A 17,015-nucleotide genomic window follows, 5' to 3' on the forward strand; every position below is an offset into this window, starting at 1 on the left:
TTTTCAGAGACGAGTTATTTATTATATAAATATAAAGTATCTTCGAAAAATTATTTGATTAAATTAGTAACACCACGTAAATTTTAGTGGCATACAGTAATAATATTGGAACTTCTATTATATTTTTAAGCTACTAAAAGGTCATTAACATTTTTAACATATTATATAATGTTTAAGGGGGCCCGCTTCATCAGGGGCCCACAAGGCCCACTTGCCATTGGGCAAGCTGACACCCTGGTCAGTCTGCCACTGTTGGGAGGTAGGCTATAAATTCAAGAGGAAGTTGTGCATCTTGTCTCAGTGATGTTACTAGCTCTGTGATAGGCCAGCTGACACTACGGTTCCGCGTGGGCGGCTCTCTGACCTTCCAAAGGGCTGCAAAGTAACCTAAATCTCATTAATAAGTACATTTCAAGAAATAAAGAGACACCTATCTGTAATTATATATCAGCAGGCATTTGAAACAAGTGTTACAAGCTATAACAAACAAATCTGTCACTAAAGCAGAAAGGAGCTACTGGCCAAAGAGGAAGTCTCGAAGGCCCGCAGAGGAAGGCTCGAAGGGCCACAGAGAAGGCTTGGAGGGCTGCAGAGGAAGGCTCGAAGGGCCACAGAAAAGGCTCGAAGGGCCACAGAGAAGGCTTGGAGGGCTGCAGAGGAAGGCTCTGAGGGTGGCAGAGGAAGGCTCGGAGGACCGCAGAGGAAGACTCTGAGGGCCGCCTGTTGCCCATCACTGCATAGTTCTTAGCAAATTAATAAGCTAAATGTTGTTTCAGTGCACACAGTCTCCCACTGTGCGTGGGAGACCGGTCCACTTTAATAACCCTAGTGGTGCATGGTCACATCACTAGCAATAGATATGTAAAAGCAGGTCCATCTTTCCCACTGGGCATGATGGGCAGGTGCCCGGGGGCCCATGGGGCAAGGGGACCCAAGGCAATGAAAATAAAAAATCCTGTACAAAAAAACCCAAACATCATCATCATCACCATTTATTTATATAGCGCCACTAATTCCGCAGCGCTGTACAGAAAACTCATTAACATCAGTCCCTGCCCCATTGGAGCTTACAGTCTAAATTCCCTAACATACACACACACACACACACACACACACACAGACTAGTGTCAATTTATTAGCAGCCAAATAACCTACTAGTATGTTTTTGTAGCGTGTGTATATATATATATATATATATTATAAATCACTTAGGGGCCCTGGTGCACTGCTTTGCCCGGGGGTCCATAATGTTGATAAGATGGCCCTGTGTAAAAGTACAGTATCTACAACACACATGAAAAAACATATGCAAACAACTTCCTCTTATACAAAATTAAATTCTGTGCACACAAACTCTCCTTTAGTTTCACTCTCACACAATCAGAGCAAAAAGTACCTTACCAGTTTGAACAATGTTCTCCTTGGTAACAAGTGACGCTATGCCTTCAGATTTTCCTATTGGCTGCAAACTATAGTCCAGCTTTACAAGGTGTCTGTTGGTTTTGCACACTTGGGATGTTTGCATTAGACAGACTGCCGAGATGAGAGGGTCCTTTGCCGGGTTGCTGCTGGTGTACAGCTGTATATACTACCCTGTAACAGGTACAGTGCATATTTACCAATAGATCCACGTGTTTTACAAATAATAACTAAATAATAACTTTATTTTTGTTTACTGAACAATGAAGAAAAATTAAATAAGACTGCAGAAAGTTTTACCCATGAATATATGTAACTTTTGGACTCAAGTGAAATCATCCTTGTTTGTAAATAGGGTTTATTTCAATGTTACTTTTCAACAATGTCCTGTACACATAGGTTGTTATGAAAAATGTATCCGTCTGAATGTATCACTGGTAGGAGATGCTACAATGATTATTCTCTAAGGTTAACCACATGTTATCTAAATGTTCAGTAGAGCGGGGCCACCTAGAGGACAAAGTAACATGAAACAATCTTATTGTATTACCCAATGATAAGTTTTAAATATAGCTTATTATTATGTTTTAGATAAGTAATTGTCCATTCTTTTTGCAGGGTTTGTGATGCAGGAAATCTCATCATGCAGTTTTGGGGATAACAAGCAAGGAAATATTACATTCCAGTATTTTATCAGTTTTAATCGTCAACCAGTGCTGGGATATGACGAGGACGGTGATGTATTTTTTCCGTGCAGTATATATCAATGTATCACCCAAGTACACAATGTTTCTGCGCAAGTTACCACCGAGCTCAACGCCAATCCAGATATGGCGAAGTATGTAAAAAATGAGAAGAAAAGGTGCACAGAGGAGGTGAGGACATTCTGGGACAACACAGTGGACAGGAGAGGTGAGTGATAATGGTGCCCACACAAGGGCTCATCTCTGCCGGCAGATGACCTGATGTTTGACCATTTAGGCTGCACAAATGGATGGAAAACACAGATCCATTCAGTAGTCAATCCAGATGACCAGATCACAAGCGCCTAAACAGTGCTGTCGGGCAGTGTCTACACTCTCACCCCATGCTGTCATCGACCGATCGCATTCCCCACCCTGACCAATAAAAGTGACACGCTTGGCGGACAAGTTGCAGAGCAGTAACTTCAAATTTTAGCGCCCTGGGCGAGAAGGAAATCTGCCACCCCTCCCCCAGCCTTCAATTTTAACCAAATTAACTGAAAATATTCATAAACTGCTCCACCCTTTCAGCATTGCGCCCTGGGCGGCCGCCCCTCTCGCACGGCCTTGGTTACAGTCTGTCAGGTGGGCCCTCACAAAAGGCAATGCCAGGCCAGCTAGCATGCGTGTGGCTAGCTTTAGGGCTTGGAGTTATAGAAGAAGGGAATGTAGCCAATGATTGAGTAGACAGAGGGACAGTTATTTGCAGAATAAGTGGAGAACACCCTGGAATGACTTCCAGAAGCATCTTCTTTAAGGTCTATAGTCCACTTCTCTAGGTACATGGTGCCTACTTGGAATGAGGACAACTCAGTAAAGGTTTGTTGTCTGTTTTGGTTGTACAGTATATTGTGTTTATTTTAGAATGGTTGCCACATCCATCACTTAAATGCAGATAGGATTGTTTTAAACCTTGAGCTTAGATTGTATATTAATATGTTCTAACAGACCCTAATCCACCATAGCAACATATTAATTGAATAAAGTATTCATAGGAAGGAAATATTGTCCCCCATGCAGGCTAGGATTTTAGAGGATAGATAAGTTCCAGGCCTGTGGTGGCAGAATGGAAGTAGATTCAGACTAACCCTCAATATTGATTCATCTGAGTACAATTTGACTTATTAAGTTTGATTTGTTGTGGGAGATGCTATAATGGGAGAAGTAATGTACTTTGCATATAAAATGATACCTACTGCAGTTTTTAAATGTTCCCAAATTGTTTTCAAAATAAATTATTCTTTACACTCTTGTCTCTACCCCAATTCTTTTAGCCTTTCACAAATATATGTTTTTTTTTTTTTTAGTTAAACCTTCTATGGAAGTCTTTTCTCCAGTTAAAGTGAATGTGGAGAGCCTCCCGGTACTGGTATGCTTTGTGTGGGGCTTTTTCCCCCAAAACATCATCGTAGCATGGATTAAGAATGGTGAGGCCGTGGTCAAGAACTACACAGAGGGTGTGCGAGCCGGAGACTGGACCTACCAGATCGTGTCCAAGCTCGACCTGAGAGACTCCCTTCCTGAAGATAACTACACCTGCGTGGTAGAGCATGAGAGCTTGGACCAGCCCATGATGAAGACTTGGAGTGAGTGTGAGAGTTTGGTGATCTCACCAGTAACAAAACCATGTGTTTAACCATGTCCTTGATCCTCTTTGTCTCCCTGACCATACACGGTGCTCCTGTGTATCATCAGTTTAGAAAGACTAAGCACTAAATGGGTTTTCAACCTATTGATGACTTTCATCTATTGGCTTATGTATGCTCCCTTCCCTTGAAACTTTTACTAACTACATTGCCTTTTCTGTCTAACTTCCTTCTGTTCCTTTCAGCCATGTAGTTATATCATCAGGCGGAGTTGTTTATTATAAAAGCTGCTTATGTGTCCATTTGTATCCAATACGGCGAGCACATCAAAGCACGTACCACAAAAAAATTAACAACTCAGCCGGATTATATTAATACTAGGTTGAAAAGTCCAGAAACAAATGATTTACAAAAATAAAGGGTCATGTGCAGGCAATAATTCAAGGTCACCTGAAGGTGGAAACCCCTTTAAGCTCAGTATGTGGCTGTTAGACCGAGGTTCGTATCTTTGTGCAACCATGTTGTTAGGGCCATGTAGACGGGAGCAGGCAACTTAAGAGAGACATTGGAGATGAGAGTAGTAACTTGGTGGTGGGGTCCATTGTGCACTTTCCTACTGAACTTCCCGGTTCCACTGAACTGGTGGAACAGTATTAAAAACATACCAGCCTCTCCCGTCTTTCTTTAGAACTCTATGCTCTATTCCTGTGTAGCCTGATACCTTTTGATGTTGACCACAATGTTGCAGGTATTGTTTTGAGAACCTTCTGTCTTTTACGGGGACTTTTTGGGGTTTGTTTGTTTTTTAAAGGTGTGGTCCAGTATTAGTCTTTATGGCAACAATGTGATGCAACAACGTGATTACCCTGCTCATTCCCATAATCCTCTATGTGACAGTAGCCCAGCTAACAGTACCCGGTTCATGCCACTTGTCTCTAACAAAAATCAATCCCCACCTGTCTGTACCTGCCCTTTTCTGTCTCTCGAGCTTTATCTCATCCCATGAGGGTCTTACCAATAACCTCATCCCCCCTCTCTTGTTCTTACAGAAGCCGGTTTGACCTCCACTCAGATCATTAAGATCAGTATCTCTGCAGTGGTCTTCAGTTTAGGACTCATCCTCCTCGTTACAGGGTTTGCATGCTGGAAGAACGCCAGGACCAGTGGTAAGAAAAAGATAAGCACTAGGATAACCGGAAGATATCACCTGTTTATATAAGTGAGAGATGTACCACCATCTCCGCAGCTGGATGTGTACTCCCACTCATACGCACAGTGGTGGTGGCCATGGTCTGGGCTGAACAAGGATTCAAGAGATTTCTGCCTTTGAATCCACTAGTAACTTCACTGGTAGCGCCCTCAGCTCTCTCCTTGTGGGCTGTCAGCTCTGGCATTGCATGGCTGCAGTCGGGGCAGTAATGGTCCAGGGAAAGGGTGAAACATTATAATCCCTGCAAATGTTATTCTGTCCCAGCAGTAAGTGGGTAAATGACCTCTTGCTGTACAAAATATAGTGCAAGCAAAAATGTTTTACTGTCTTTAAATTTATATTCAATTCACAATTAAGCAATTAATCCAAAAGCCCCTATAAAAATACAGATTTGGCTACAATATAAAGGCTGCAATGCCATCTACTGGCCAGCTAAGGCTACTGCAGGCTCATGCAATGCAAATTAATAGAGTACAAGGTACAAATGTCTAGATTTTATTATTATTATCATGCAGTATTTAGAAAGCACAAACAATTTATATAGCTCTGTACAATTTCTAACAAGTACAGACATTACAAACTAAAAAATGCTAAAACAAAAAAAACATTCTAGAAGGTAAAGAAATGCCTTGCTCATTGGAGCTTACAATCTAAAGGCAAGAATGCACAGTTCTCAGTAGACATCCCTTGCAACAGGGCTATATCCAAAGTGAGGAAAAGTTAGGGAAATATACTCACTTCCTTCTCAATGGGATGCTGTTATACTATACAACTATAGGTTAATGAGCTGTGCACTCAGCTGTACAATCTGGATATGAAAGTGTTCAATGCAGAGCACTCTATTGCGGTGAGAATCTACTGTTCAGTGCAATTCTGCACAATTCTCGTATTATTTTAGCAAATTCTAGTTTGAACACTGTATAAACATAAAAAGGGGCTATGTGCTGTAATTCATGCCAGCCAATGAGCTTCTGTCATTGTCTAGTGCATGTTAGTTGCTATGGGATACAGCACAAGCGCACATACAGGATCATGTTATTAAATCATGAATAATGATTTCCGGAGCGCAAAAATTACTAGGAAATGTAATTAAATTTGCATATAGTTGCCATCTTTTCTGGATAAAAAATTACAAGACCTTTCATTTTGCCCTCTCAATAACATTGGTGTCGATGGGTGGGATGCGTCTACCCGATGACAGTAACACCGACAACAAAGACAGCGACATAAAAGTAACTATTAACATGACTGCGACAGTGAGTATATATGTACATACTATAATTTAGATGTACAGGATCTCCGACAGCTCTTATACCCGTGACTTGTCCGTTCCGAATAAACAAAAGGCGGTGACTGGTAAGCACGTCATTAACATTGCTGACAGTGCGATTGCCGCTTTTAAGGCGGCAATGGGTGGACCCTGCACCAGAATACATTATAGAGGCGGCGGGTCCACCGATTGCCGCCTTAAAAGCAGCAATTTCACTGTTGCAGTGTGAACGACAGGCTTACAAGTCGCCACCTTTTGTTTATTCGGAATTTACAGGTCACGGGTATAAGAGCTGTCAGAGATCTTGTACATCTAAATTATAGTATGTACATATATGCTCACTGTCACACTGATGTTAATCATTAATTTTATGTCGCTGCCTTTGTTGTCGTGTTACTGTCATCATGATGGCGACTACCACCGGTGTCGATACCCCATTCTTACCTGCTAAGCCAGTAACATAACAGCCGGGTGACAATCGTGATGTAGTAATCATAATAATAATACAAGTGTTTGTTGTGCAGTTATCGTTCCTTAGACAGAGGTAGGAAACATGTAGCGCTCCTGTAACTAATGGTTGTGTATGTCACTCATTATCTAACACTCTTATCTCCTTGTCTGTCTTTGACATTTGTGCCCCTTGTTTGCCCTCTTTCAGCAGTTTCCTTAAGCAGAGAAGGATCCATGTCTAATATCTCCACAGCTTCTTTGCTTCCATGTTACTCAGAATCACTAATAGAAGAAGAGAGAGACCTTGGGGAGGAGAGTGAGTCAGGCTCCCTGGAAGGGGAGCTGATTGTGGGGGAATGCTCAAGTATCTCCTTCTGGACTGAGTCACAAGCCCCGTTCTACCAGGGATGTGCACTAAAGAAACCTCAGGATAGTGATAGTCGTTGTGTCCCCATTTAATATTATTATCAGAAGAGATGTACTAAAGAGAAATCCCAACAGGCAGAAGGCCGGCGTCACACCTGCGGTTTGGAAGCAGCATTTAATATGGGCTTTTCACTTGGGTTAGGGGCACATATTATATTTTATTCTCTCTGTGGCAACACGTCTGAGTGAGCAGGGATGAGTTAAGGTTTTACACCTGCTATAAATGTACCTACAGCGTACATTTCTGAACTGGTTCATATGTGTTTTTGTGGGATAAGTGGTGAACAAGTGCAGTTAGATCAATTAGAGTTTAAACAGGAGTTAGATCAATTAGAGTTTAGACAGGAGTACTTACTAAAAGTAACTTAAGAAACAAAACAAAAAACTATTTAGGTAAGTTAACTGGGATAATGAGGGGATTGAGGATCTCGCTCAGTGCACAATGTGTCATATTTAGGTAGACTTGGAGCAGGAAATCCACATTAGCTAAATCTGTGGTAGGGAGCATATTGACCTAGAACAGTGTATGGCAGCATGAAAGAGGTGAAAGGCTGCATGTGTGGCCCCACAGCCTTCAATGGGGCCACACTGAGGAAGGAGGGAGAGCACAGTGGACCCCGTACTCCGCATCCTCCCAGTATGCCGCGTGACCTCCCTGAACTGTGCAGAAGAGGTCACATGATGCGGAAGTCGGCTGCCCTTATTCTGGTAAAATCAGCGGCAGACAGCTGAGCCCAGCGCTGGTTTAGAAACTCACATTAGAGATTTGGAGAAACATAATCTAACAATGAGGGATATTGACAACCTTGAGAGGTGTCTCCTGCTCACTGAGCAGGCAGTAAGTGAGATATACATGGCGGGTGGAGAAAGGTCATGGAATGTACAGGTACCGAGCTGAGTTATGACCGATAGAGGAAATGGTAAAAGGTCTAAGAGATGGATAGTCAGTCCTGATATGCTTGAGGGAAGTTGTTGGGGTTGAAAACTTAGAAGTGGTAGTTCTAAAAAGAACCGCTGCTTCTAAGAGCCGCAATAACAACTCTTCTCATAGCAGTAAGGATGGTAAAGTAGGAAGACTTAGGGCTAGATTTACTAAACTGCGGAATTGGAAAAATGGAGATGTTGCCTATAGCAACCAATCAGAGTCTAGTTTTTATTTATTTAGTGCATTCTACAAAATGACAGCTAGAACACTCAGTTTAGTAAATATACCCATTAGACAGATGTTGGTAATAGGGGATCCTGTCATCAGGAAGAGGGACAGGGTAATCCTTTGCCAGAACCACCTCAACTTAATAGTTTTCTGTCTTCTTGGTGCTAGGGCAGTGGATCCCAAACTTTCTCAGTCCGAGGCACCCCTAGGGTCTCAACAATTTATTCAAGGCAACCCTAAGCCAAAATAATTACCAAGTATTCCCCCGCCTTGCTTAAAACCGGCCCTGGCCGCGGCACCCCTGTGAGATCACTGTGGCACCCCAGGGAGCCGTGGCACACAGTTTGGGAACCACTCTGCTAGGGTTTGGCATGTACTGAACTGGGTTAACAGATTTTTGGGTGGAGTTGGGCATGGTCCGGCTATGTTACATATTAGTACCAATGACAGCATAAATGGAACACAGGATCCTGAACAGTTAGTTTGGGGAAATATCTGGATTGCTGTCAGTGCCATGTGCATAGGCTGCTTATAAATCTCTGGTGTGACGCAGGTATAAGTACGAGGCTGTCATATGACTTGCAAATTTAATATACAGAAAAGATAGTTGATTCTATTGTTGGAGGTAGCCATAAGTTGGCCATGAAGTTATATATTAGTGTATTCACCTTTTTTTATTACATTTCTCAGGCATATTGCATTGTATTATGGAGGGTTAATGCGCTATTATGCACATTGAGTCCAGGGTTCATGAGACAACCTGCTGTTAGTCATATTTCTCCCTAGATAACTGTCAATACAAATAGGCTAGTGTGGTTGCCATGGCAACCTGTATACAGAGACAAACACAATTTTGATAGATCTCTTAAACCCAGTTTAGTGTTGTTGGCAGGCTTTCAAACCCCACAAAACCGCCAACTATGAAATTGCCTGTGCAAAACTGATTTGGCATTAATTTAAGTAAAAAAATCAAAGCCAATAATGCTCAGTCCAAATATTTTGGGTCTAGTCTGTTTTTTGCTGGAGGTAGGCACCCGGTGGACCTCTAGATGATGTGGAACTGTTGGCTACCACTGCCTTACATGCCACTGGCAAGATCATAATATGGTTCATTGCCAATAAGCCAGTTCGTTACTGACCATGAAGACCTCCCAGGTGTGAGCGAGAACGTCATGTGTCTCCGGCTATCTCAGTAAATGGATTTCACCTGCAATAAAATCAACTCCAAAATGGGCATTTTTTATATATTGTTGATCAGACACAGTAAAGTGACGGTGGACACAGAGTAGAGACGGAGGAGCAGAATGTGAGGTCATTAGAAGACTTGAAAATGTTTTGTTAAAACTACTAAAAACTGTCCTTTCACACATGTTGACATGTTTGCATCTATATGTTGTCTGGGTACCCGTTTCTTTGTGTGCACTTACCTATGTATTTTCTGTACCGCTGTATGTATTATGTGTCTCTGTATTGTAAATATGTCAATAGATGTCCGTATTTTGTTTATCGTTGTATATGTGTCTTCTTTACTAAAGCTAGGTGCACACTGGAGCTTTTTCGTCCAATCATCGTGCCAATCAGCCGACATATGACTGTTCCGGCGGATATCGCGTTAGTGTGTGTAATTACACCACGGTTCTTTTGGTTGGTCGTACTGTTTAATAATCTAGTTACAATCACCTTCGATCCTGCAGTGTGTACGCACTCCCGATCACGATCTCCATAGGGTTTACAGAGTCATGGTCTTTTCAGCCGATGCCGGCAACGAACATGTCCCTGTAGAGAGAGTGCTGTAGATGGAATCATTCCTTCGTTCATTCTGAGACTGAATATTTTGTTTCAGAGTCACAGAAGCTAACGCAATTTGTTATGACATGTGGGTAGTTATAACAAGGCGGTTTTAATCAGTGTGACAGGAATGAATGACTGACTGACTATTGTGCTGTTACTCTCTAAATGACTAGAGGACCAGATAAAGAGCACAGATCTGAAGGTAAATCATGTCAGTGTGTACGCATGAATCGCTAGACCGATCGGACCTTCAGTTGTAGGTAAAATCGTTGTAGATAACACGGTGGTTGGAAAATTCTCCAGTGTGTACCTAGTCTAATCTTTACACTTGCTTATCTCTATAGTTGTATCAGATATATTTGTCTCTTATTACAGCCTGCTTGCTTATGGCTAATCTATATTTTACTATATTTGCTTGTGTCATAGACTTGGTCGTCTATAAGATAGTTCTGGGCCACCAGGATCCCCAAGGACCTTGACAACCTGCTAAGTGATAATTGCACTCTCAAACAGATGGCTTCTATAAAACATATTAGGCCCAATCCTAAATATATATCAAAACAACATAGTACATTTATGGTGAGGTTTAGTTTAGAAAAGGCCCGGGCCAACCTGTGGCTCGCCAGGTGTTGTGAAACTACAAGCCCCAGCATGCTCTGACAGCAGATAGCCAGCCGATAGCTGGGAAGGTATGCTGGGACCTGTAGTTTCACAACACCTGGAGAGCCACAGGAGTGTGAAGAGGTGGGTGGGACAAGGCATAAGATGCTAATTGTGTTGTCATGCCCCTGCCCAGTTAGTAGTCATTGGGGTGGGAGGAGCTTGATGGGGCATTTTGTGTCACCGGGTTACATCATACTTGCCAACATTTTTTTTTTTTTTTCCGGGAGATGCCGGCTGGGACGTGGGCGTGCAGGGGGCGGGGCTGCGAAATCGCGTCATTTTGGCCCCGCCCCCGTGACGGAATGACGCAAATCGCGTCATTTTACAGTGGGGGCGGGGCTAAACGCCGCGATTCCGGGTGAATCGCGGCGTTTAAACTAATTTTTTCCCCCTTCGTATCAGGGAGATTGCCACACTCGTCCGGGAGACTCTCGCAAAATGCGGGAGTCTCCCGGACAATCCGGGAGAGTTGGCAAGTATGGGTTACATCCCTGCCCACGTTTCAGGCATGTAAGCACTTTATTGGGAGAATTACCTGCTTTTTTTTTTACTCCTATGTATTATCTATATATTTTCTGTGCCGCTGTATGTATTATGTGTCTGTATTGTAAATGTAACTAAATATGTCAATGGGTGACTATTCTGTTTATCTTTGTTTATGTGTCTTCTTTACTAATACTACTATTTCAATAGGAAATAGTCCAGTCATGGTAAACGGTGCTTGAGCCAGGAACTTCCACTCCATGTATTTGTTTGGTTTCTGATCAACCATTAAAAATCTTTACCTTCAGTGTGGGGCTCCCTTCTCTGGGTCTCGTGTCCTTTGTGCTGTTGGAGTTTCTGAAGAATTAAATAAAGGACAACCTAGTTTAGAGTGGGCTGCAAACAGCCCTATGTCAGTCCCATCTCCTGTCTCAATCATCTTATTGCTATGACTGTGCCAGCACCAATCAGATATCGGGCTCGGATTATTTAATTTGTGGCCCAAGCGACGCAGTCATAGGCAGGAACCTGGGCCAATAATGTTTGAGGCCTACTCCAAACATCCATTGTGATTTCCTCAAGGACCCCTATGGTGCAGATGACATGTGATCCAGAGGAGGAGCCCCCACAGTTAAGGTGCGGGATAGCGAGGAAGGGGGGTAGTAGGAGCTAGTTTGATAGCTTTTCAGCCCAAAAGGTTGGACTATCCTTAAAGGGATATCCCTACTTTCTGACTTTGAATTGACACACACAATGAATCAAGATGTAATTAAAAAAACATTGGTCAACTAGCCGGCCCTTTATAATAGCATCTGAATTGATTCATAATTTCATAATTAATACATAGTAGTTATGTGACACAATAATAATACTGCTTACAAGGTTTGCCTGATATAACTAGGACAATATTCCAGCAGCTACCGCTCCGCTGGTCTAACAACATGGATTCCTGACTGACATGAAATTCAGCAAATAATACAATGACTACAGCTCCCAGCATTGTCCTCATCTGCAGACTGACAGTGTTCTGGTGCTGGAGACCAGTGTGGGGTGTAGTGTTCACTGCACTGTGTGTTAGTATACTGACATAATGTGCTGTGGTTGTTTTATAGCTGGATGTAAGACGTAGCAGCCATGGATCCCTCCGTGCGTGTTCTCCCTCGTTCCTATTGTGTGATAGAGCATATAGTGTAACCTGACGGCCTTGAGTAGTTCCATGGTTTTTAAAGACATTTGTTTGTATTATGCATTCAGCACAGAATGGAATTCCAATCATTTCTGTTTTTTTTTTTTAAAGTCACAATAAACTCAAATGTAGTTGTAAAATATATTATTTAAATCTTCCTCTGTACACTATACTAACAGAACTAATTGGCAAATACAACACTAAAATATAGCACTGAATTGGTTAAGCTGCTCATGTCCTCAACTGGTTAATTGTTATCCCCATGTGCACCGTGGACTGTGCACAATAAACGTAATGTGTTTTCAGATATTTCCAAGCTTTTGAACCATGATCTCGCGAATAAGCTGTGTATAGCTGTCCAAACTAATTAGGGATTAGTCCGCTCCACTCACTTTTACAGCTCCGGATATTACAGCATACTCATGCATTCAAATCGTCTTTACTCCAGTCCTCATTTACCGTACAGACGCACAACAAAGTACCTTCAAAGTTTCTCCGGTTGAATTCTGTCCTTGAATCTTTTACCTTTGGGTGTCAATAACTACTGGTCACTGCGGCTCTGCATACAGTAATATTACCCAGGTATCTATACATTTCAAGGCTTTCCCCAGTCCGACCGGCAAAAGCAATTAGTTCCACAGTCTCAGAATTGCTGTATATTCCTGCTGACGCGTTTCGTCTCCACCCATGGAAAAGTCTCTGTTGTACCAGGATGTTGTGAACATTGAAAGTATGTGCTATGTTGTGATGTATATTTTCAGTTTGTTCTTTATACCTCTGCAGGTTACACGCCGATTACAGGATACAATGATGCAAACTGATGCTCTGTCTGGTTGGTGGAGGGATAAGGACACAATGTCAGGTGAAGGGTTAATAAAGTAATTCTAGGTGGGATGAAAGGAGTATCAATGTAGGAAAAGTATTGAAGATGTTTTGTGTGGACGAATGCAGCGGTCGGTAAGATTGTAGTGAAGGTTTCATCCGTCGGAATGAAAAATGGTCCATAAAAAACTGCATCTTCTTGACATTGATTTATTGCACATATAAGTACAAAATTAATGTCTGAGTGTCTGTAAGCTTGTAAACACTTTTCTTGCCTCCCCTGAGCCTCCTTCTCCTCTAGAAACGGTTACCGTTTCCACTTTTGGAGACGTTTTAGTAAAACATAAAATGCTGCCAGTACATTTTTTTAACAATCACCTGTAAAAATGATTGGCAAAGGTTGGTTTAGTGCTGAGTTGGGCTGGTGTTGAAGAAGATCTGCCAAGTTATCATTGTCACCTCTCAGCAAGAGGGGCCCATCTTTGTCTGATCAGCTGAGTGAGCCAGTGCACTCTTGGCTGACCAGGTTGTAAAGACCACCCCTCTTTCTGTCTTCAGACTAGAAGGGGTGGTGCAGATTGGCACAGTTTTTTGCATGCTTCTTTTATTATACAATGCAAGACACAAATATGTCCTATGCAGGGGAGGGCTGGGCCGGGGGGCAAGGGGGGCAGTCTAACGGCTGTTCAGGCCAGGCACATCCCCCCCCCACGGATGCAATGTAGGGTGAATATTACCGGTGGCGCGCATCACATATCACACGAGTGTCATGTGATCTGCCGCCTGTGCGCCCCCTGGGCTGAACTTGCCAGCCTGCGCCTGGTCCTATGTCCCAATGCAGTGGCCCCAATCTCCTCTCGCCACTCCCCTTATAGTGGTCTTTATTATTTATTATACCTTATATACTACCTCCATATTACACAGCTCTTTACAGAGAATGTTTAATGAAATAGTCCCTCATCTGAGCTTACAGTCTAAATTCTCAACCACACAAACACGCAGGTTAGTTTTGTCACAAGCCAATTAACCTACCAGTATTTTAGGAGTGTGGGAGGAAGCCGAAACAGCAGGAGGAAATCCATGCAAACATGGGGAAGTAATATAAAGTCCACACAGATAGCTGGATTATAATCAAACCCATGGCCCCAGTGATGTGGGGAAGCAATACTAACCACTGTTACTCCAGAATGGCCTCACAAGTACGTCACAACAGGTTGAGGAGTTTATATATAATGACATGGGGGTTTCCAAGTATTTTAAGGTTTTCTGGAGCTTTTACAGATGACAGTTTTTAGTTCTGTTTCTATTTTCAAATCACAATTACAGTCTTTGTATCTCTGACCCATGCAGGTAAAAGAAGATATCCGTCCATGACCCTCCTGTGTTCCTGGTGTGAAGGAAGCTATACATATTTTTCTATGGATGAGAAAAATCCATGACCTGCAACAGACTGGTTTTACAAACTCACGCTTCATCCTCAAAGGACCTGGCATTTTATGGCCTAACGGCTTGGATAATTGGTGCTTGTGTTGGCATTCAAAGTCCCAACCATCCGCAAATCACAATATTCATATAATAAATATAGTCATGTAGTACAGCTATTATGTGATGTTAGTTCAGTGTGTCTCAGGGTTGTTTCATTTCATGTCCGATATAAGATTTCTGCATTTCCTCCTCTCAGTCTGTTTAGTTTGTCCAACACTCTCAATATGACCAGCACTGTGACTTCTTATATGTGACCTTAGACGAAAACTCTACTTCAGTGGAAGTTTTCTTTTAAAATGTACAAAAAGAGACCTTAACAGTCTATATTGGATTTTAGCACCAAACCATATCTGTGAGCTGCCTGTACCACAGACCTAAAATCATCAGGTTTGAACTGAGTAACGGAAATAGATTTTCATGCTACTCTGGTAAAATCCAATGATGTCAACAAGATTATGTGCCAGGGTATCGATAGAAAAAACATTTACAGATAGGATAGGGATTCTGTTTACAAAAAAAGACCCTTAAGATCTACTTTGCACATTTAACCCCTAGTAGGAAAATCTCATTGAAAGTGGAGCTAGCTTTAAACAGTTTCTACATTTTGACCGTCTTTCCTGGTCTTAACACAAGCCCTATTGTTTCTTTATCCTTGTTGTGGTCTGCTAGAGTTGTATCACAAAATATTACAATTTTATTTGTTTTTTTAAAATGTGCACTTACTTTGCTGTATTTAAACAAAACATACAGCACTACAATACAAAAAAAGTCTAATACAAAATAAAAGTATAAATATTGTCTGTGATTGTCTGTTTATTTAAACTTGTCCAGTATATCATCACAGCAGAGATGTCACTAACCCATGTATCTATAGATGCAGGGCATAGGACAATTCCCCACAAGGTGTTCATACAATGTAGTAATTGAACGTCATTTTAAATAATATACATCTGGGAGTCAGACATAAGATTCAGACATAGATAATGGGGTTTGTACAGCGCTCCCTATACGAGATGTGGGTGTAGCAGCCACTGGGGACGGGGAAGTGGGGACTGGATGGAGGGTGGGGGGCAGGGATGAAGTGACGGGTATAGGGTAGCTCAACCCTGTTAATCAATGTCAAAAAACATATAAAGTCCCTGGGCGCTTGTGAGATATTGCTGCTGACAGAGTAATCATAAGTAAAGTCATTTATTAATTACAAACTGGTGAGTTGCAACTCAATTGTCATTACAGTATGCAATGTGGAAAATTATATCCATATTAATGACAAGAATTAAACATATGCAGATAAGGGTTATAAATGTCAAAACCGTGGAATGATTTAACACAGTATTGCCACAAAAATACCGCTTATATGGTAGCAGTCAGAACCAGCGGTTAGGCAATGAACAATGATCTTTGTAGATGTTAATAATGGGAAATCGTCCACAGAATATAAAGTCCCAAGAGGAATAACAACCAAATTACAACCAAAAGTCAGTCTTGCATGGCTATCATTGCCAATCCTAATGCAAGTACTGGATGTAAAGTTCAGTCCTGGATAGCGTTTGGGCAGGTGGATCCTTCAGGCAACAACCAAATAAAATGGTGGTAAACGGACTTACCCTTTGCTCTTACAGGGCTACAGCTTAGCTGCGGTATATCCTCCGTGTACCTGGGTCCATATTAAACGCTCTAAGGTATCTATTTTTTCCAGTGTAATTTTCGGGTCTGCTAATGCACATGCCTGGATTCAAAACATTTTTTTGTCACGGTAGAATTAAGACTCTGCCGTGACATATATTACTGACATGTTGGGGAAGGCAGGGTTATTTCAAGGGATAGAGTGTATGTTGTCCCCGTGTTTGCGTGGGTTTCCTCCGGGTGCTCCGGTTTCCTCCCACACTCCAAAAACATACTGGTAGGTTAATTGGTCTGTGTGTGTATGTTAGGGAATTTAGACTGTTAGCTCCAATGGGGCAGGGACTGATGTGAATGAGTTCTCTGTACAGCGCTGCAGAATCAGTGGCGCTATATAAATAAATGGTGATGATGATGATGACAGAGTGTGGGAGTAGAAGTGTGATTTGGATAGTAGTGGGGAAAAGAAAGATGTTGAAAATCAGTGACGGTTTGTAACGAGGGATCAATGAATGAAGTGGAAAAATGTAGAAAGGAAAGAATGAAGGAAATGATTAAAATAATGAAAAAAATGAAGAAACTGAAAAAAAAAATCAAAATAAAATAATCAAATAATCTATTTTTTTAAAGTAAATAAAGTGAAAAAAGTCTTGTACAAATATGTATAAAATAAAATATAAAATATTTAGAGGCACATATGGTGAT

The 17,015-nt window shown here is 41.8% G+C and overlaps 1 protein-coding gene across 1 annotated transcript; it reads left to right on the plus strand.

The window, feature by feature from the left end:
* Positions 1 to 1,494: 1,494 nt before the first annotated feature.
* On the plus strand, positions 1,495 to 15,487 carry LOC142101996 (HLA class II histocompatibility antigen, DM beta chain). The gene is made up of 6 exons (XM_075186499.1): positions 1,495 to 1,602; positions 2,038 to 2,331; positions 3,470 to 3,748; positions 4,798 to 4,914; positions 13,164 to 13,242; positions 14,553 to 15,487. The coding sequence occupies exons 1-5, from the start codon at positions 1,542 to 1,544 to the stop codon at positions 13,199 to 13,201; spliced, it is 789 nt and encodes a 262-aa protein (XP_075042600.1). The 5' UTR covers positions 1,495 to 1,541; the 3' UTR covers positions 13,202 to 13,242; positions 14,553 to 15,487.
* Positions 15,488 to 17,015: the final 1,528 nt, after the last annotated feature.

The sequence above is a fragment of the Mixophyes fleayi genome, chromosome 9, assembly GCF_038048845.1.
Source record: "Mixophyes fleayi isolate aMixFle1 chromosome 9, aMixFle1.hap1, whole genome shotgun sequence".
Classification (NCBI taxonomy): Eukaryota; Metazoa; Chordata; class Amphibia; order Anura; family Limnodynastidae; genus Mixophyes; species Mixophyes fleayi.